The sequence below is a fragment of the Pezoporus flaviventris genome, unplaced genomic scaffold (assembly GCF_033815535.1).
Source record: "Pezoporus flaviventris isolate CSIRO_AGI_PZ_B2104156 unplaced genomic scaffold, CSIRO_AGI_Pfla_v1 ptg000002l, whole genome shotgun sequence".
NCBI lineage: Eukaryota > Metazoa > Chordata > Aves > Psittaciformes > Psittacidae > Pezoporus > Pezoporus flaviventris.
The window spans coordinates 52312068-52334953 of NW_026892550.1; the positions used below are offsets into that span (position 1 = coordinate 52312068).

A 22886-nucleotide genomic window follows, 5' to 3' on the forward strand; every position below is an offset into this window, starting at 1 on the left:
AATCCTGTCCTTCCCATATTGTAGGGCAGTTTCAAAGGTCTGCAAAGCTTCTTTTTTATCTCTAAGTCTACTTTCCTGTTACAAGACAAGATAATCAAATAAAACAACTTCATAGCGCTTATTGTGATAACTTGATCAAATGATTGCTCACTACACTAACTGGTATTGCCACACCATTTACATATTCTTCTCGTGAGCCTGTATTAAACTTACCTTTTCCTGTTACCTCACACTTAAAATTGTAATCTGTCAGGAGTAAAGACTATCTCACCCTTCCCTTACCTCCCCATTTTCTTTCCACAATGCTTGGGGCAACAAAATCTTGGCCCTAGCAGAGTTCCTAAGCACTATGGTAGTACTGAAAGGAATAAACACATTATACATAAGACTATACCTATATATCACTTTTTGATCACTATTGCAAGCTGCTCTATATAAGAAACATCACCTTAAGAACTTTTTAGTAATGTAAACTGAATTTGGAATGACAACACAATTCAGTACTTTACATGGATATGCCATATCTCTACTAAGACAATATTCCTACATTTGCAAGCAGTTAAAACTGTTCTTTCAAAACTCCTCCTCTCAGCAGCTTATTGCCAATCATAGTTACAAGGTTTAGAAGATTTTTTTAGTGTCATAATGATATACTTGCAAATTCAGAAAAGCTTAAGATGTGTAATGGTGCTGCTGCATGGTGTAGGTGCTTCGGGTGGGTTTGTGGTTTGTTGTTTTTTTTGACATAATATACACTGAAATGAGCAAACTTTCCAGTTGACAGCTGCCAATTGCTACACAATATAACTACAACATTTCTAGGGTTTCAGAATTGTCCAGACCTTGGGAAATTATAAAGATGTTAAAGTAACCAACATTTCCTAACCCAAAAAATTACTGATGACATGAAATTTTCCTTGGCACTGCATAGGTACAATGTGAGAAACTGCTTCGCTTTCAAGTGATCAAGTAGCTGCTGCCTTCTTTAAAATTCACTAAATACCATCAACATTCTGCTCTGTATAAAAAGGAACAAACAAGAACAAATAAGAAAACAACCCCTAAAAACATGCCAAAACAGTTATGAAACCTTCTCAAAATCAAGTTAATGAAAATCATTACTTACATTTTCAGTATCATTGCAACATAATTAAGATGTTTATTATTTTAGACTCACATTTCTAAGATCAAATTAAGTAATAAGTGCTGTTCTAAGATATGCCTTTATATCACTCTTCTAAAAAGTTAAATTGCTTAAATCTTAAGGCTAGGCTAGAATCCACTGGTTACAAGCAATAGGCCCCTAACTGACATATTCACACAATTTTTATGCACCTTTGCACTTTCATAAAAGAAAAATAGCCATACCCCTATTTGAATTAATCTATACCACAAAGACATTTCCTCTTTTTCCCCTTCACATTAACAAATCCCCTAAAGATTACAGACAAGTTTCCCATCACCACAGGGGTGCAAAGGCCAAAAAGCAAACCTAATGAGGCCAAACGGAGGCCTTCCCTTTCAGAAAGGTTAATCTTACTCTTGAGAGAAAAAGAGGTAAAGAGAACCCAAAAAAAAGCCCCGTGAGTAGACAAAATCACTTGTAATAAAAACGTTTACAGCATTTCTTTTGTCCAAGGTTATCAGGAAGGGCTTTAATTCAGAGGAACTAGTGGGAATACAGTTCCTCTTATTAAAATATATTAATTAGTGTAATATATACAGTTGTCTCCTTTGAAAAGCAAACCAAACCCATGAGAGAAACAGCAGGGTCCTGCAAGGGCCCGCCCAACGTCCTGGATTTACTCCTCTGAGGATGGGGTCCCCAAAGCTGCCTCTGAGGCTTCATTTCTTTTCATGTTTAAAACCTTTATTTACAGGCATAAATAACAATAGCGTAATCATTAGCAGCAACAAAGTTCTAACTCCATCAGGAACTTGCTAATCTAGAAATTGGTATCTAGCTTTCAAATAGCAGATTGTCAGCGAAATCCCTAAATATATTTCTCAGGTCTGAAATTTGACTGTCACTGAGACACCTGTCTTAGTGCTTCATTTTATATGTTCACAAACAGTGCTATTTAGTTTAAAGGGATATCCTGATCCCTAGAGTTTGCAGCAGTAATGTAAGTACAATTTCTCATAAATATTATCCCATGTGCCGGCTGATTGACAAATACCAAGTTTTAGCAGTTATCAACCGCCTCTGAACAGCTAATTTTGGGTGAAAGTAATATTGCAGCATAGTTTTGGGTACCAGTTTAGATGGTAATCCCTAAGCGCCCACCACTAAAGGGATCATATCTACCTGAACACCACTCCAAGAAGCAAATTATTGGAGGTTGCAGGTGTGTTTTGGTGAAAAATTACTGTGTGTTCACTGCTGACAGTAATATTCACAGTTTTGTTTCTGATTTACAGAAATATATCCAGTCTGGTTTTATGCACATCTGCCACAGAGTTGGTTAAGAAAAAAAAAAAAAAAAAAATCAGTTTATAACCTATTTAAAGAGAAAAGCCACACCACCAAACAAGATCATTCTTATTTTCTTGCACACTATAAAAGCTTGTGTAGGGCAAAACATAAGCAGTCACTTCATTGGCAAAGACCTCTGAAACCTGAGCTTATGAGGGTGAGCATAGGTGAGGATGATTAGCCATGTAACTCATGTAACAATTCTGATGATGTCTAAGGATAAATAGTAGCCAGCTTACCCTGCTGTTGACAGGGCTAGTCATATATTTTGTCACTTCAGTCAATTATACATCTTGTCTTCATACACATACGGAGCAGACAGTCAATGAAGGTGTTAATTTTGCAAGTCAGTTTTCAGAATTCAGCCATGCTTTAAAGTCATGTTTGTTTAAACACTACTGCCACTTCATATACACAGAAACAATGCCAACAGTACTGTTTTTGACCGCAACCTTTTTTCATAAAAGGCACAGAAAGCACCAAGCTTGATGAAATTGGCTCAAACCAAATAGAGGCTCCCCTTACTGTGAGGCCCTTGGTCTTTCTGAACCTAAGGAGCATTCCTCCATCATTCCAGCATTTAGCTAGCCATGCCAACTTCTTAAACCTTTGAGGAAGACATGAGGAGAAATGAGGAAAAACAAATCAGACACAGATCATGTTAAATCTTGCAGGAGATTCCCACTAAAGTAAATTAAGCTATGAATAACAAAACAGGTAAAGAAGGTTTGTGGTGAAACACAAATAATGAAATACAGCAGACCCATTGCAAGTTCTGTGCATACACAAGAAGATGGCTTTTCCAAGCTTTTCCTGAACAGATCTCCTAACAATTTCAGAAGTACTGAGGATTTAGAAGTATATTCTACACTAACTCTTATTACTATGTTTTACTGTTTATTTTAGAAACAGAAGTGCATCTCCTGTATCAATGATCACAATTTCAATTTACACTGTGCCAAGAAAAAAAAAAAGCAAACCTTACAGTTTCTCCAAACACTACTGTAACATATTGAGTCGGTCAGCAAAAGAAAAAGCACTACCAAATTCTCATATCTCCTGTGGCATATTTGCTTTTTTTTCACTTGACAGTCTGGCAATCAAGTACTTACTAGAGCCATACTTGATTGAGTTACATGTAAAGATATCAAAGATACACACAGCACCACTGAAAACAAAATCAAAGTCTTACAACACACGCCCCATAAAGGAAAAATAAAATTAAAAATAAAAAATTAAAAAAAAAAAAACACACAAAACCCCAATCACATCCGTGCCAAATAGAAAGACACCAAACACTGGCAAGCAGGTCTACAAAATTTAGTCACTAAGCCACTTATACATCCAAAAAGCAAGACCCTGTCCCCCAGATCATGTTAGCAGTAGAGTTTATTTTCTTAAGTTTTATCTTGGCAATTTAAAAAACTACCCTTCAACTTTAAAAGCTGTGAACTTCTTGAAATAAAATCATCTAAGCAGAGTATTTCAGTACTACCACGCTATGCAACAACAAAGCTGGAGAAATCTCTTACCTTCTCAGGATCTTTCAAGCACAAGCAGTAATTCTTAGCCCCATCTTTTGAGTTATGTTTCTCCTTTCTGATCTTGGGAGAAAATAATTATACATTTCTGATTGCTAGCAGTGTTACAGTTGTACCTACAGGTGGTCTATCTTTCAAGTTAAATTCAAGTGTAACGATGGCAGCAAACAAACCCTTGGCCTCCAAAACCCAGGGTATCTAAGAAAGAAGTTAATGAAGCAATGTTACCTGGCAAAAGCTATGAATCAATGTTTAACTTGCAGGGCATTTAACATCTGAGCAACTGACAAGAAACGCTGGAACTGATTTCCAAAGATCACCTAGACTACTTCCCTACAGTAAGGGAAAAAGTTACTGATATCAGTCCTGATGGGTATTTACAAGTCTGTTCTTAAAACATCTTGTGATGGAGCTGCTATAACCATTAAACAGAATGAGTTCCACTGCTTACACTATTCTGCAAAGACAAGAAATAAGCACACAGTTTACTTTTTCACCTTTTTGTTTTTGCAATTAACTTTTAGGTCTTTGAAAACTTACTCCTCCCTTCAGCTAGATCTGTTCTAATTCAAACCACTACAGTTCTCAAACTCCCTGTATCTACAGACAGAGGAACAATCTTCTGATGGCTGTTGTAGCTCTGTTCTGGACTCTTCTCATCCAAGCAATGTTTATATTAAATGTTTCCCAGAACTAGACAAAATTTCACAAGTGATACCTTACCAATTCAGAGTGGAAGAGCTATTTCATTTCTCACAAGTGTAACACTTGACTTATGTTCAGCTTGTGATTGACTATAAATCCCAGAAATTTCTTCAGAATAGCTACTTTGTCAATGTCTATACAGCAAGCTTATTTACATCCAAAGTATACTTTACTCAGCCTTATTCAACTGTATCCTATCCGATTATTTCTTCACTTCAGGATTCTTGAAAAGCTTTCAATTGCAAGACATCTGAATTTAAATTCTGGGCTCAAACATACTTGCTAATCTTCCCAGGTTGTTCCAGAAACTAAGACACACAGAAAGCAACAGTGGAAAACTGAAAGACAAAATATCTTTCAATTTCAATCCTTAAACATGTAATTAAAACACTTCTCACTAGCTCATCTGTCAAAGCAACAATCAAAGCAGTGCTAGACTGCTAAAAGGAATGTGCAGATGAGTTAAAACATGCAAATCATGACAAATTATTCTGGTGAGAATATGATACATAAGGCGTGGGAGGTGCTCTTATTTTTGGTGCTTCTAGTACCGTGGGCAAACAATTCATAAAAACAAGCAATGTGCAGAGAAAATGTAGTTTTAAAAGTACCATTGACTTAAAGAGATCAAATTCATCCTGAAGTAACCCATTTTATTAATTTCTAACTGTAAATACCTAAAATATTACCATAAAATAGTAAGTTACTCACTTATCATCATTTGCTTATGAGAATCCTTAATACAGTTACAAGCCCAGGTATTTAAATGATGTTAAGAAATCCAGTGGAAAAATAAAGGACCATGCAAACTGCTAATTTTTCATTTACTTAAGTGGAAAAAAGGAAAAAGCCAACTTTGATAGACATCAGCAATAAATGACATATGATCCAGGCTACATTTGTTACATGAATAAGACCATTTATTTAAAATGCTTTGAGACTAATGGAAGGCAGGGGAAATTTGTAAATTTGGATGTGACAGCTGGAGATTTAAGTGCTAATCTAAATTCTTAAAGCCAAAAAATTCATGTGCCATAAGCATATATACATGGACAGGGCTGCATCAGTACAGCTGCACATGCAAATAAGTAGCTAAGGACCTAACACCTCGTATATATGTAATACCTATCCTATTAACACATGCCACCAACAGCAATATACATCTGTTTGGGGAAATTGCACCTTTCTAGAAAAGGCAGTCCAACGGTGATTTTAATGGGCAAGAAAAAAGTTAACTTAGAAATGTCTCACCTTATTAACCAAGGTTTTCTTTCCAGCCCACATATCTTTACATCTCAACAGATATCTCTACATGCAAAGAAGAATCTCCCTAGAAACCAAATAAACAACAGAAGTGCAAATGGCATGTTCTGCCTCTTGATTCATCAGAGACGCTTCCTCAAAAGCTCTTTATCGACAGTGATTCCTGGTGGGAGGCAGAGAGAAGGGAACTTTACACTGAATACAGCTTTGTTTTCCACTTACTACCGTGAGTTACAATGCTGCCAATCAGAAATTCAAAAAATACTCTCATCTGCTAACAAAACACAAGTATGGAAAATACAGATTTCACTTTGAAAAAGTCACTGTTTTCCATATATTTTAACTATAATCGGTTTAAACAAATACAGTTTTTTAATCAAAATCAAGGTCAGTCTAAGAAGTGTGGAGTATCACAGGTCCATCATGAAGAATACACTGAGCTATTTTAAGCTGTTTAATGTTTAGAATAAGTGCAATGCACTGGAAATGCAGCCCAGCAACAACCCATACTTTACTATGCAAAACAGACTCATAACCCTTGAAAATAAAGTATTTTGGTATGAGCAGCACTCTGTCACCAACTGTTAAATATGTAAAATCCTAACGCTGGATTCATCTACTTTGTTTCCATCCAACACCAAAAAGCAAGAGACACCAATGAATAAGGGGCAATATTTTTCAGTAACTGTTCTGTATTTCAAGAATCCTGTGAAGGACTTCATCATATAAAATATTGCAACTTTATAAAGTTCTTATTCAAGTCACATGAATATATTTCTATCAAATCAAGTAATACAATTTCAAGTCTCCAGAGAAAAACACAATTGATTCCATATTAATGGAAATAGATAACATTTCACAAAGTTAGCTGCAAGGACCTGATTTTCCTCTTGCCTTAAGGAAACACATTTGGATAAAATGGGCAATGATTTCTCTAAAAAGGCTAGAAGAAAACACTAATAGAACCCTTAGCTTTCTATTTCTGCTTTTCCTTGACAGCTTTTAAGACCACAAGCATCTAGTAATGCAGTGCAGCACTGAGACACACTTTTTTGCCTATAGCCTATCTCCTGATTTGCTCAGTCATTTATCTATTTTTTAATGAAAATCTTTCCTGTAAAAAAAGGTTGCTTTTTTGGTTTTGGTTTGTTTGGGCTTTTTATAAACTCGCATTTCAGAAAAAAAAATCATAGAGGTATTGGCTCACAGACAAATTTTCTGCTGTTTTCCATCAGCTTTCGTAATAAATAAGGCCCCAAGGTTTTTCAAGTTCCAAATTTTTACAAGTAGAATGTAAGTTTCAGGATTAAGAGTTTTTTCCTAGTTCTTTTTTTTGACAAAATTTCCACTGACAGTTGACTCAGTGATATTTTTTAACTAAAAATTTTATCTACAATACACAACCATAAATCCTAGCTCAAACTCAAATTACTCAATTACTGTTTTCAAACCAGAATTACTGAAAAACACACTAAATATGAAAACAGGTTACAAAGAGAACTTACTGCTAACAACACTACTAAGTAGACTTGTACACTTTACCAGTAGAGTTGATCTTTTTGGGGAAAACATTTAAACCATTGTTTCCATTAAATGTATTCAGCTATTGGCAACCAAGTAAACCAGCAAGATCTGTATTTACTCTTACTCCAGCTGCATACTGTGAATGGGCAAATAAGAGTGATATTAACATACCATCACTAAAACATATTGTCATTTACTAAGATATGTTTCACTTAAGAAATACAAAAACAGAAACCATACTAACTTTAAGTATACCATGTAGGGATAAAAAGACTCCTGAATTCCATCTAATTATAACTGTTCTTAGATAACAGCAGAATTAGAAACTAATTCTCTCTCCATAGTTAAACCAAGACACAGTTTTAGAATCTAAAAAGGCCAATGCCATAAGATCATATTTTGCATGCACTGAAAAAGAAAATTAATTGAATGGAAAAATGCAGCATATGTAATGAATGCAAATGAACATGAGATGCCTGCTGCTGGTAAACACATCGGTAGTTACATTTTGCAGCATGTTTAAGAAAATTAATTTGTTATGTACCTTCTTTGGTGATCAAAGAGCATGCAATTAACTTTATGGGAAAAATCTGACATGTTCAGTTCTATAATTTGACAGCAAGATTAAAAAAAATTAATTGTATTTTACAAAAATGCAAATAGGGACTTGGAACTACTGGTTCTAACCTTCCCTTCAGAAAGAAAAAGGGGGTCAGTTACATTGAAGTTACATATGCATGCAATGACATCCTTTATGAATCTGTTGTTTTGCCAAGAACCTTATTTCACCTTACAAAAGGGCAGTCTTAGTCTCAACAGAACAGCTGAAAGGAAAGTAGCAACAAGCAAATGTCCCCTTGCTATATCTATGAAAAGTATATGCTCTCATCCTGAAGCATCAATGCAATCTCACTTAGTGTGTAGGCAAGTGCGGGTGTTACTGTACATTTTGTATGATCTCAAGTGCAGAAAAACATCTGTCCAAAGGACACGATGAACTTCTCCCCAGATCACTATAGATTCCTCCCAGCCTTTAAACTGATGGCTATCTGTCACAAAAAGTCCTCCTCAAGCCACTTCTACTCAGCAGCTTCACAGGGTTTAGATTGATTAGACCAATCACAGTCTAACAAAAAGTCTAGTGTGTCTGAACATAATACAAAGATGTGAGTAACCCTCTTTGCCGTCTCAAGCAACACAGTTTAAAGAACACTGAAGGCAGTCAAAAAGAGAATGCTTGGGCATCTGAAAGAAAGATGACAATTTGGGGAGATATCTGTCTTCATCTGAAAACAAGTGCTCTTTAGAACCAGCAGGAATTTTCTCCAGGAGTCAGAAAAATCCTGACTGCTATTATTAGTAACTAAGTTAAACAACTACTCATCATTAGTTCATCTCAAAATATGATTAATGGTAACAGAATAACATTGTGCCTCACCAGTCTTTTTCTGTAAAGTCCAACACTTGCAAGACATACATGCAGTGGGAATATGTGCTTACTAGGATACTCAGCCAAACATATAAATGATATGCTTCTGGAAGAGAGGCCCTAGCTGTTGTCCTTCCTGCTCTACACAAAACAGGAAAACGAATGGACTTTCAGCAACACAATCAAGCAAGGAGGGATCATAACAACAGGTTTTGGAACAAAGCAAGTCCATAATACATTGGGTGAGCAATTGGCTGATGGTTTGGGCTCAAAGAGTTAGAGTAAATGGGGTTATATCAATCAGCGGCCAGTCACCTGGGATTCCCCAGTGCTCAATTTTAGGGCCAAAGCCCTTTAATGTTTTTACAAACTATCTGGATGCAGGAATTCAATGTACATTAAGTTTGCTGATAATACTAAACTAGGAGTCGTGGACTCCCTTAAGGGTAGAGAGGCCTTACAGAGAGATCTGAATAAACTAGAGAGCTGGGCAATCACCAACTGTATTAAATTTAACAAGAGCAAGTGCCAGATTCTAGGCCAGGGACAGGATAACCCTGGTTATATGTAGAAATTAAGGGACAGAGGCTGGAGAGCAGCCCTGCAGAAAGAAATCTGGGGTTTTGGGTTGATGGTAAGTTGAATACGAGCCAAAAGGGCTAACTGTGTCCTGAAGTGCACCAAGCACAGCATAGTAACCTAGTCAAGGAAGGGGGGCAGTCGAGGGGGAAGTGCTGATCTCCTGTCTCTAGTGACCAGAGACAGGACATGATGAAAAGGAATGAAGCCACATCAGGGGAAGTTCAGATTGGACATTAGGAAAAAGTTCTTCACCAAGAGTCAGTGGTCAGTCACTAGGCTACCCAAGGAAGTGGTCATGACATCAAGCCTGTCAGAGTTCAAGGAGCATCTGGGCAGCACTCTTGGTCATATGGTTTAGTTTTAAGGAGTGAGGAGCAGGGAGTTGGACGCGATGATCCTTATGAGTCCCTTCCACCTTGAGATATTCTGTGACTCTATGGCTATTCCAGATTTTGACAGCCCCAACAGGGATCTTCAACTTTTTTATATCACATCAAGCAAAGAAACTTACCAAGTACAGTGGGTATGAAAAATGTTAATTATTGCTTCCATAAAGAAACAGAGGGAACATCTGGGTTAAGCAAATAGTGACTTTTCAAGCATAGCATCAGGGAAGTGGGGAATGGTAGAGCTAATCCACAGAGTTAAAAGACACACTCAGGGTTGAACAGAAGTTTCACCCCTTTCGCATGTATTAAAACATATGAGTGGAAAAACACGCGCATATGCAGAACTCGGTCATGCTGGTAAGGAAATTAAGGTCCAGCTGTACATATGGATCTATTTCTTTTATCCCTTAGAACTGATATTTTGAGCATTTCTATAAGATTTTTAGTAGCTTTGTCTAATCACTTCTAAACAACCACCAGTCCTCAGAACAATACTCACTGGGTCTGCAAACTATATATTGAGATATAAGAATATGTAGTTTTCCCATAAAGATAAATACATTTAATAATTTCTACTGTTCAGACTGTCCCCAAGTGCAACCAGAACTCTTACAGTGTTACAAAACTAATTCTGTATTCCTAGTAGATATAGACATAGTGTTCTTGATTAGACATTGGAAAGAACAAATGATAAACTGAATGGTAAATTAATTTAAAAAAAGTATTTGTTTGATAAAAAAATGTATGTCAAAGCTAAAGTAGATTATAATGGCTGCACTTACAGATATGCACACTGATCCAAGAAAAAAAAAAACAAAAACCACAACCAAATGACAAACAACCAAGGCTATTCCCAACTCTCAGATTCCAGAGTAGCTACTGATTTCAGTTAAAATTTGTGGAATTCTTAATGTGTCTGAAGTAATGCATACACTTCTCAAGTCTTATTACTATCAGTCACAATTCCAATTAAAGGCTACTTTTACCTACCTTCAGTTCAAAATAAAATCATGTTTGGATATCAGAAACTGGTAGCAAAAGAAGCTACTTCTGTCCCAGCATAAGTGATCTAAGCGGGCATTGCCCACCTTTTCAATTAAGAAGTTTCTACAGGGCTGTCTTTAAAAAAAAAAAAAAATCCTTTAAAAAGTTCCAAAAATGTTAATTCAGCTGCAAATTAATGCTTTTGTAACTATTTTCACATGTGATGATTCAGCAACCTAAAGAAAGAAGAAAGAGCACTGTACGAGATCCCATTTCTCTATCCTCAGAAAATGAACATGCAACTGCCAGCGATGACACTTCAGCAGATTCCATCTGATTATGTCCTGTACTACTGATCAGAATGGCTCATGAAGAGGTGGTTACCCAAATTAACAGAGGTGAGGAATGCATTGGAAAGAAAGACAGTAACTTTATTTCAAAATTATACTTCGTACTTGTAAGCCTTTGGCACACTTTGTTTAATGTATTTACATAAACTCAATTTTGCAAATGGAAAAATTCAAATATAAAGACATTTTACCCCACCTTTACAGCCCTGTAAAGGAAAACGGTCACAATAGCTGTCCCTGCTGTAATTCATTGTGTACAGCATTTCCTCTAAGGTTCATTCCTTTAAACTTGCTAAGAGAGAGGTTTTTTGAGAGTGTTTCCAGTCTTCCAGCTGCTATAATACACACTGAAAAGAGATTAATTTCTCCCTATTATCCTAAAATGGACTGGAATTGTTTGGAAGACATGAAAAGACCACCTTGTAGCAGCAAATCAATTTTAAGAGTGAAAAAAAGTGAGGATTTCAGTCTTGCTGTATTTCCCCCTCATTGCTAGTAGTTCAGTTTTTCAAGGCTCATGCTTCTTAGCTGGCCACTCTAATATCTTATGTGCTGCCTCTTAATTGAATGTGCTAAAACAAAGTCCTCCTACAGCACATCAGGATGTGGCTTAGCCTGGAATTCAAACCAAGAAATTATGCAAAGCTGTCTTAAAGTGAAATCTGTAACTGTCAGACTTAAATACTAATCTCTCTTCACAAAGATTAGTCTCCCTACAGTAAAGAAATACAGTGCACATGCTTGTTGCATTGGAAAAACACTTCACCTTCACATATAGGATCATTTCCAGCCTTCTACAAACACGAGTGTCGTCATTATAAAGACACCAACCCTAAGCAAGTATTGACAATGGCTGTCCAAGCACTGGTTCATTTTAAACTGATGCCATTGCCTCTGTCTTTCAGCCTCTCTGGTTCATCAGTATTCTGCGCACCTACTCCAAAGAACCACTTGGGAAACACATGCAAGATGATCCTAACCGAACTGTGACTTCTTCACAGACACACACAGCTGCAGCAAACACCACAGCCCATTTCTGTGATACCACTGCATTTGTAAGTGCCAACTAAAACCATTCCCCAAGCTACATATTACTAACTGACACAAACAATTATCAAGCATCCACCAGGACAGAGAACACAAAAAAGCTGAGTTCAAGTTCGGCACTGCCAGAAGGACCATCACAACAACGACACCACTTTGGTTTACACTTGAGAATATATGTACAGGGCACATTTCCTGGCACAAGGGCCAAATTATGAGTCAGGAAGTATTTTGACTGAATTTTTAGACAGCTATCCTGAGAGATGGAGGGTATGAAATCAATAGTATATTAACCACCTCTACGTCAAGCTGAAGTAACAGCCCTCAACATTTGTCATCCTTCAAGTGGCAGTAACCAGTCATACAGCAGTGGTGGTGCAAACATTAAAGGAGCATTTTGATAAAAAGCAGCAAAAAAGTTGACAGTATAGAGACTTTCCAGAGAACACTTTACAGTATTTTTCACAGTAATGCCCTTGAACATTATCTAGATGAAAACTCTGTGACTGGAGAATATTAATACACAGACTATAGAGTTTATCCTTTTAATCCTCTGTGGCCATACCCTTGTGCTTAGGTATCAAGGCTTCCCTTAAGAACATCAAGGGACTCAGAACAGGAGCTCACTCAGAGGGTATGAGCATAGGGTGGGGAGGAAGAGGAAGGATGCCTTCAAGCAGCTGGTTCTCATATTCTTAAGAGATTATCAGAGGTGCCAGCAAAAGGAAATACCGCCTCAATTTAAGATGCATACACTTTGACTTTCAGCACTTCAGCCCTCCATGAAAACCCTGCTATCATCCAGTTGAATCACTGACATACAGAAAACCTTACATCATTCCCCAGCAACACAATTAGTACTGCCAGCACAGGAGAGGCCTTCATCTGTAGCCAGCTATGCATTTGCTATACATGATCTTAATCACAGAAATATCTTTTTAGGGGGTTTATTTAGTGCCCTTCAAATCATAGGGTGCTGTTCTGCTTTCAGACATGCATTCACAAATCTGTCACTGCAATGGCAGCCACACATCTGATAAAAGATTTTGGCCTCTAATTTTCAATATATTTTCCTGGTTTCAAAATGCCTTCTGTGTTCCCCATTCCTATCCCTGTCCCCACACACACAGTTTTAGAAAAGATCTTTTGAACAGCAGATTTTCAGCATAATCTTATGCACAGTGTGCCAAGAATGAGTTTATACTTATGGAAGGAAGCTCATTCATAAGCTAAAACTTTAACATACCTTGAGGTATGATTTTTCTCTCTGCTATTATATTCAGAGAGGGATACCGAAAATACTCAAGTGGAAGGAAAAATAAATGGATTTTTCTTAAGTCAGAACAAACTACAAATGGCAGAACAAAGGCCTGTTTTCAAAACATTAAAAAAAAAAAAATCTTCCCAGTTTTTCACCTCCATTATTGCGCTTTCTTCATTCCATTTATTATTTTGCTTTCATCATATCATTGATAATTATAAGAACATATATGTCTAGTAAAAAAAAATTACATGGGTATATAACAGCTTCATATTTCTTAAAAAAAAATCTCACCAAGCATCGCCATCTGTTTCAAAGCTTTCCAAGCACAAGAAGAAACAGCTTTCACCAAACATGCATGCAATATTTACAACTGCATGTAAAAGCCTGCTCCTAAATACATATATCTGCACATATAAACAAGAATCAATTTTAATACAACACAGACTAAAAAAAGAAGAAAAAAAAAACCAAAAGTCAGAAGAACAGGGAAGAAGCAGAAAGAATAGTGTGCTTCACAGACAAGTCCATCTTCCAACATATTTTAAAAGCCGCTCTAAAACAGAGCGTAATGGTCAGGTTTTCTTCATGAACACAAAGGATGGGACAAGTGTTTTACTTCACAAACAAGGAAGTGTAGCTTGCCTACTATGAACTAGGCAACCTATCGAAATATTTGAATAGTGCCTAAGCTCACACAATATACATTTATGCATTAGCAATTTTTTGCACTACACGTTTACATATTTACAGAGCAGCACATTTTTAACTGGGGAGATTATTTACATGAGGCTGCTGCACTGAATCGCAAAATTAAGGCAGATCCAACTACTTGTTGAGCCAGGACTTACTAGACACTGCTGTTGTGAACCACATGAAATTAAATACTTGACAATGATGGCCTAGATATATTTGCTCCAGATCCCAGAAGCATGACTAAGATGATCTCTTGGGGCATCAGCCCAACCTGTATTTCTAAAGTTGTTCAAGTCTACATAGAGAAAAAGTGGCTGTATTTGCATGAAAGGAATGTACAAATCCTGCATTTTTAAACCGGGCACCCAGTTCTGAAGATTTTTCCTGACAGTTGTTATTATTAAGCAATCACAAACAGCTTCTTCTGCTTAAATTAATCTCATTTAAAGACCAGAGCAGATTAATTTAAGTAGGCATTGTTCTACTGCAAATCTAACCAGTAAAAACCTGATGGTCCACAAGCTTCCAACAAGCAACCCTGCAGCATCATGTTCACTATTGTGTGTATTATCTAACTACAAGCTGCAGCTGTAATTGTACAGAGCGAAAAGTGTTTCTTCAAGCCTGTATTATTCTATGCTTTCTCACATCTTCTTAATAGTTCTAAGCAATCAATCATGTTTCCTTTTTGTGGATGACTTGGAAACCAACTAAAACAATGAAGGGGAAAAGCAGTCTGTGTAGATCAGCCTTCCTGAAGAGGCTGTAGCTAGCAATATGACTCAAGTTCTGTATGTGTTAAAGTAAGATGGATGGTTTCACAGGGTTGGTAACTTGAACATATTAATTATGTGATCCTACCTGATAACCTAAAAGGCCCTAAAAGACAGTTTTTAATCAGTCATGCTGTTTTCAAAGCTAGGCAATTTTTATTGTGCTACCTATACAAAAACTAGACAGGAAGGCTGCAGCCAGTAAACCTATAAGGGAGTGAGAAGAAAGATGAGCACTGTATGAAGGTGCAGCAGTGTTGTTCTGGCAACACATTCCCAAGAACACACTAGCCTTTAAGGAAAGGGGCAGGGGTGAGTATTTCTGCACAGAATTCAGTTATCCAAGCTTTAAATACTCTTCAAATAAATACATGCATATAATTAATGATTTAAGAAAGAAAAAAGAAAGACCACACACACTAAAAACATTGTTCCAGAAGTGAGCTTAATGGACACTTCTCCTGCCACAAGACTCACTGTACTTGAACTGCTTAGGCACTTCAGCAGCTCGAGATGGACAGGTGCCACATGTAAGGAAATGTAAGAACATACTATATTCTTAATATTAATCTCATAGCATAAGTTAATGCAGATAACCAAACCTTCCTTTCAATACACCTTGTTTGACAAAACTGCAAGTTAAATAAATTTTCATTCAAGTCATAGAAAAATCTTTCATTAATAACACTTTCGCGGCCACATCAACTCCACTGACATCAGTAAGATTAAAAAAGACAAAAATCTGGTGCAGTCTGCTGTCAACCAGTTCTCCTTTGAGCCACGTTATGTTTCATTCATCATGTTGTTCACCCTACCTCCCTACCCAGAGGGAAGGGAATTAAAAGGTCACATCTTAGCCAATAAAAAATATCTAGCTATTCTGGGGCATGGGGGAAAAGAGTCTCTAATCACTCATCCAAATAAGACAACAGACTACCCAGAAGGTTGCATGCTGCTGCACATCAATAAACATCTTTATCTAGGAACTGAAATGAAAAATATCAAACCAGAGAAGGTATGAAAGGGGAACTCAAAGCCCTGTCAGAAAAATTACAAAATTAGAGCTGAGCACTGCATTCAGCAAATAGATGATACAGACATGGCAGAAATAAGTAGTGCTGGGAGCTAGGTTCAGATAGTGCACTCTGGAACTTTAAATAACAGGGAAAAACACTTTGGATACATTCTACATCTGTACTTTCTTTTGGGTCTCTGTAGCTCCTCTTTACTCTTCAGTCTTTAGAGAACTGCTTCATTATAAACATAACTTGAAGCAAACAAACAAGTAATACCTTACTGATACCTATTTCAGAATACTTTTAATCCCAGAGATTGATTTCTTTTCCATTCTTTCAGCCTCACTAATCAAAATGCTCCAGGAAATAGTCCTTATGGAACATGTGGAAATAAGAAAGAGTGCCCAAGTTGTACTTCCACTGCATGTCAAAACAAATATTAGGTGCTTACAAAGACAAAACCAATACTGGGATTCTAAAAAATTATACCGATTTTTACCATCCATGTTGCTACCAAAATGCATGTAACAGATTCATCATCCTACTGAAGAACTGTAGCTGTAGAACGCAGTTGTCCCACCAGAATAAAACCAACTAATATTCTCTATCCCTTCCCCCCCCCAAAAAAAATAAACCTTGGCTTATGGCATTTTGTCTCCTGAATGAACACGTTTATATACACTCAACTACACTGAAACAAGCTGTATAACCTGATCATAGCAAATTGACAGTGAAATAGGAGTTACTTCAAATGCCAAACCATAAAGCTCTTGGAGACTAGAACAGAGAATCAAGATGACATGATTACAAAACCAGCACCAAATAGCTGGCTAAGAAAGAAGAATGATGATAGCATCCATGCCTGGAAAAGGTTTGAAGTCACAGGTATTCAAACACAAGAGGAGAAAAACTTGGGGTTCTTGATAGGAAAAATATATATATAGAGAGAGAAAGAGTAAAGGAAAAAACTTTGACACAAAGAAAATAGCAAATTTATTTGATCAGTTTGCTGGGTACTCATCAGTGAAGTTTAGCTAATGTTCTGGGGGAAAAAAAAGAAGGAAAATCAAGCCAACAAGCAGAAAACACCATCAATTTACATGCAAGCTACAGTGAACAGGCATATACAGTGTGTCACAGCAGTTAAGAGATAAAAAAACATCTCTGCTGCTATGCTACGTATCCTTTGTCAATGAAGAATTAAATAAATGTGTGGCACATTGGCTTTCCCACTTGTATAATGCTGCTTGCTGCTTCCTTCCTCTCATTCCTTTTTTTTTTTTTCCTTAACGAATAAATTCATTAGAATCCTCAAAAGAGAAGGGGGAAAAAGAAATTAATGGCTTCCCCAAACTGGCCTAAAGGGACATGCAAAACCATAGATAATCACTTGCTAGCCCTCCTACCGACCAAGTTTGGACTTTCTGTACTAACAGACTTGACTCCTAGTCCTGCCAACATCATCTGACTCCAGTTCCGAGGATCACTTACAGAATTAGACATCCTGGCACTTTACCTTAAGTGTCAAAACTTGACCCTTACAATGCATAAAGGATCGATTCACTAAAAAATGTAGGCATATATTAATTTCTGTTGAGGTCTACAGGTCCTAGGCATGAATGTTTCCTGAAAGAGGAAAGTCTGAAGAATCTACAAAAAAACTAAGTATTTCTTAAAACTCTACTGAATTAGGAGTAACCCTGGGCTTTCTGTACATGTTACTCTTTCCACAACAGTGTAATTCTTGGCACTAGGTAAGAAGTATCCAGCACTGTGCTTGACTGTTCCTCATAAAAGCTGATTATGCTCCCACAGCCATTTAAAGGAACGTATGAAATACTCACCTACACACCTACTTTTTTTGTTCATATTTTACAGTATAGAAACATTAATTTACAATAAATAATAAATCTGGCAAAGGAACAGTAATTTATTACTGTAAAAATAATTTCAGCCACTCAGTTTGCACCCTGGTCGCATTTGCAGAAGGCTAACTGCCAGCAGTGACTGCAGCACCAGTCGCAAGCATGGGATTTAAGTTGGCACTCTTGTTAGAACTGAGGTAATTTAAGAGGAATGTCAGCATGCATTTACTTTTCAAACTTTATTACTCTGCTTTAAGAAGAGAAAGAATGCCTGCTATTGTCATTTTTTAAATATTTACAAAATCTTTGGTATCTGGCTTTAGTCCTGTGGAAATTCAAAATTCTAATATCTCCTTGCATTGTGTTTGTAAGGAAATAGAAAATAATAATCACAAAAAAAAAAAAAAAAACAACCCACATTTAGTGAATACAAAGTTTTGAAAGAGAAATGTGAACAATTCTTCACTCTAGACAAAGTTCAAGGCTAGTGTTGAATTAAAAGAAGCCACATGTGGACAGCTCTGCAAGCTATGAGCAGTTGTGAATTTGTCTGCCTTCGGTACCCAAGCCATTCAAACCCACTTTCCTTTGAACGTGCAAGTTCCTACCATGGGATGAACATCTCAAGCTAGTGGGATCTACACCAGTTGCATAACTTTAATCCTAAATCAGAGGCCATGTTCTCACCATCCTGTCAGCAGGTTGAATTTCCCTCTCTTCTTTTGGTAGAGAACAATGTAACCTACTTTTAAACAATCTTTATTTCTCTTTAAAGAGTAGGATGAAGGAAACTGACTCAGTAGCCATTTGGCAGCAACCTTTTCACACAGCATAGGGATGTTTCAAAAATCAGCTCTGTACCGTGAAGGCCTCCCAGTGTCATCCCTAACAGACATGTATTTTATTATTACAGAAATCCAGGGAAGAAATGAAGAAGCTGAGCAGAATAAAGCAGCACCATGGGAACCATGTGAGAAGTAAAGAGGCAATGTATTCTTTGGCTTCACAAATAGCAGGCAACAGAAAAAACACTTGATACCTTTCCTATTAAACCAAATGCTTTTCTAAACATGGTAGTCCAGATTTGAAATAGGAGTAGTAAGGATGAAAATAAAAGCCCATCCTGTCCAGTTGGAAGGGAATTCTAACAAAGTGAACCAAATGAAGTAACAACCGTTTATTTGCTCTATCCCATCCTGTTCTAATGCCTGCTATTAGGAAGGCACACTCCTCAGGTGCTAGTGCCACTCAGCCCATCTTGTCTCAGACAAGGCTCTCAAGAAGATGCCATTTTGAGGTAGACACCTGTCCACTGGCAACAAGCATGAGAGCATCAACTCATTTTAAGCTGTCCAACATGAGGCTATCACATGGCAGCATCTTTCAGCCACTACAAAACTTGCTTCCAAACCGAAATAGCTACCCGGAGGTGAAAAGCTCCATATCACATTTCTAGCCCCCATACCAGCTAGTCCTCTCTGCAATTTAGTTTTTTTCATTGTAACAATTTATATAATTTTTCCTGATCTTATGAGTCTTGCTCCCTTGAAAAGGTTTCACAGATCACTTAATTTTTACTTTCATCTAGCAAGGACTTGCTCCAATGCATGTGAGAACTATTCTGCTGCTCATTACCTATTTGGTAAAACGTATTTCTTAAGGAAAAAGGTCAGATAAAAATTGGTATAATGTGGAGCTCTAGTGGTAGTGGGGAAGTAAAGCAGTGCATAACACCAGCTATGAAAAAAGTTGATACTGACCTTTAGTATGAAAACAGTAACTGAAACATTGTAGCAAATTAAATAAGGAAGCAGAAGAGAGCTTTGCATCAAATTCAACACTGTTTCAGGTTCACAGAACACATCTTTACATACAACATGACCATCAACCCTCATTTTTAGTGCACAAACATGAATCTTGTAATTTATTGCAGTTAAGCAACAGAAAAAATAAGATGAACACTGTATGCTCATGTTAGCCATAAAGGAGAACATTATACAGAGGGCAGGAAACCAACATTCCTTACCAAAACTGTCTGGGAATTGAGTAATTCTATGCACCCTTTTAAAACAGTCCGAGTCACATATACTGTCCTTTTCATGTTAGCCCTGGTAACTCTTTTAGCAGCCAGTACTCTCCTCCCAGCTGTAGCATCATCAAAATACTGAACCAACCATTGTAGCCAGCTTTAATACCTAGACTCAGTACTCCTTTCAGACTGATGAGTTTAGCAGGAATCACATCCTAAACTGGAAAAGCTTCTTCCTTATACACACAGTACTATCACACATCCTATTGGCATACAAAATGAGCTCAATGCTTGTCGACAGTTGATGTTCCACCTGTAAATGGGATGTTTTTTTCATACAGAGTGGCAGGACACATCAAGCACACAGTGAATCTAGTGTGCTTCCTCACACAGAGGATGCTGGAATTCCCACATCACCCTAGGAAATACTGGTATTTTCTTAACTTTTAAGATACCATTTGAACTTGGGTATATATTAGCAGAAGTTTATAAACAACAATGACAGTTTAATAGCTAAAACAATATCAGTAGTTATCACACTGTCAAAAAGCAGCATGAAAAACATAGGAAACATTGCAGTGTGCATGTATGAACAACTGATCCCAGTATTAGGAGGCCGGTTTCCAAAGTCAATCAATATCACTGGTCGCATAAACAGTTCTGAACCTTCTTGTATGAAACCTGTAATCCCTTGCTAGGGGAATTGCTTTCATCCAAGACTACAGAAAAATGAGACTGAAAAGCTCTTGTATATATTACTGCTAACTTGCAACAGACTCATTACAATCCATGTTATAAATTGTTCAATATTTTTGCTAGGAACTTTTGTTCCACATCCCAAGCTAAGCACACAATGCCTTGATTCAGTACTGCCCTATCTGCGGGAGAATATATTCCTTCTTGCTGGGATAGATCATTAACTTCTTTGTAATTGTTATGAGTTGGCATCACCCAGCCTAACCAAGGCTTTTAACTAGCAGTAATTCCAACCTACTGTCACAGCGGAAACAGATAATCCTGGGCTTTACACCTTTCCACCCAAGGTAGAGCTGTTGACTGAAGAGGCATCCCCCAGATCTGACTTAGGTGTATTTGAAAAACACGGAATACCAAGCCCCTCCCCATGTTTCCCCTCTGAGTGACAAGCCTCAGAGAGGCAATTACCACGCTGTGTCCGTTACCTGGTGGGCAGTTGCACTCTGGAGGCGCTTCTCTCGCTACTCGTATTTTTGCCAAGTGCTCGTAGGATTTCTGAGGGGGAGAGAAGCAAAGTGAGGGCCCCTGGGAGCTCACCCGCCGCAACCGGCGCTCCCGGCCGGCGGGGACGCGAGCCGGGAGTTCGCGCTATCCCACGGGCTGCGCACCCTGCCACGGCTTCGCCACTTGGGACTTGGCCTCCACCCGCGGTATCTCGCTGTCTTCTGCACACCCACAACAGCAAAACAGAGCCCGAAGCCACCGGCTCTCCCCTGCCTCCGACGCAAGTTCCGCCGCCCCCCCCCCCCCCCCCCCCCGCATGAGAACAGCGCCGAGCGTTGGGGGTCCCCAAGCCCCCAGACCCGCCAGCCCCAGCAGCCGGGCCCCTCCTCCGGTCTCCACCTCAAGCCCGCTTCTCCCCAGGCTCAGTCACCAGCCGGAGGTACGGGCTCCGTTTCCCCGCTCCCCCCGCATCTCCCGCCCTCGGAGCAGCTTCGGTCGCCCCTCTCATCGCTTCAGGCGGCACTCCTATCGTCCCGCACGCATGGCCCCCCATCCCCGGCACACTCGCTGGCCGAGAGCGGCCATCCGCGCCCCGCACACCTGGGCGAGAAGCCGCTCTACTTTCTCCTGCATCATCGCGTTCAGCTGCTCCAGGGAGAAGCCGGGCAGCGGCGGGAGGGGGGCGGCGGTAGAGAAGCCCCCTCGGGCGCCCTCGATGGCCGCGACCCTGGCCTGTAGGTCGTTGGTCCGCACCCCCAGGTAGACGCAGGAGGCGGTAGCCAGCGCGGAGAGGAGAGCCGCCAGCGCCGAGCCGCACGGTCCGGCCCACCGCGGGCAGCAATCCCCGCCGCGGCCGCGCTGCCCGCTGCCATCCCGTCCTGCGGCTCCGCGGCTCTTCACCAGCGCGCCTTTACACCCTTCAGCTGCGGCAGCTCTGATTTCCATTCCTCCGCCCCCCATGGAGGCAATTAGTTTTCAAACAGCGGCAACAAAAAGCAGTAACAATAAAGTACGAGAAAAATAAAGAGCGAAAAAGATAAAATAATAATAATAAAAAAATTAGCTGTAAGTAGAAGGAAAGCCCTCAACCGGCTCGCACACTTTCAAGGCGAGACAGCAGCCAGCGCCGCACGCCGCCCGGCAGCGGGTCTCCACTCAGCGCCACAGCAGGGGCGACAGGAAAGGAGGTGATGGGAGGGGGGCGAGGAGCCAAAAGCCGGCAGCAGGGCTGGGCTAGGGGCGAGCCCCCGCAGCTTCCACCCGCTCTTCGGAAGGAGCAGCGTGCTCTGCTAGCGGTTTGCCACTTGTCAGAGGGGTTTTCAGACGCGGGGCGGGAAGCGTATGTGTGTGTGTATCCCCCCTCCTTCTCCTCCTCCTCCCGCTCTCCTCCCCGCCGCCGTCGGACTTGTTGCTCCCCCTCCACCTGCGCGACGGCGCCCAGCAGCCGCGCCAGGCGGAGAAACCCGACGGCAGCCTCCGCGGTACCCCGCGCTGCCCCGCGGCCAGCCGCGGAGCCACAGCCCCGCCCGCCGGCCCACCTCCCGCCCTCATTAGCATAATGTATTCACCTAGGCGGAGGAGCGGGCCGGGGCGGGAGGCAGCAATCTGTATAATGTATGCTCGGGACATTAGACTAAGAAATGAGGGTGAGCGGTTGGCGCCCCGCCACAGGATGGAGCGGGGAGAGGTGGGGGGTACAGGGAGGTGCTGCGGAAGGGGCGGCCTGCCCCGCCGGGAGAGGTGCTGGGAAGCTGCGCTG

General features: G+C 39.5%; 1 protein-coding gene across 1 annotated transcript in view; it reads right to left on the minus strand.

The window, feature by feature from the left end:
- COL25A1 (collagen type XXV alpha 1 chain) overlaps positions 1–22505 on the minus strand; it is a 300290-nt gene extending 277785 nt beyond the window's left edge. Inside the window, exons 1-2 of the mRNA XM_061478450.1 lie at positions 21728–22505; positions 21109–21178 (exon numbers count right to left, since the gene is read on the minus strand). Coding sequence (XP_061334434.1) covers positions 21109–21178; positions 21728–22087 — 430 coding nt within the window. The 5' untranslated portion in view covers positions 22088–22505. The remainder of the gene's footprint in view (positions 1–21108; positions 21179–21727) is intronic.
- Between the last annotated feature and the right edge of the window lie 381 nt (positions 22506–22886).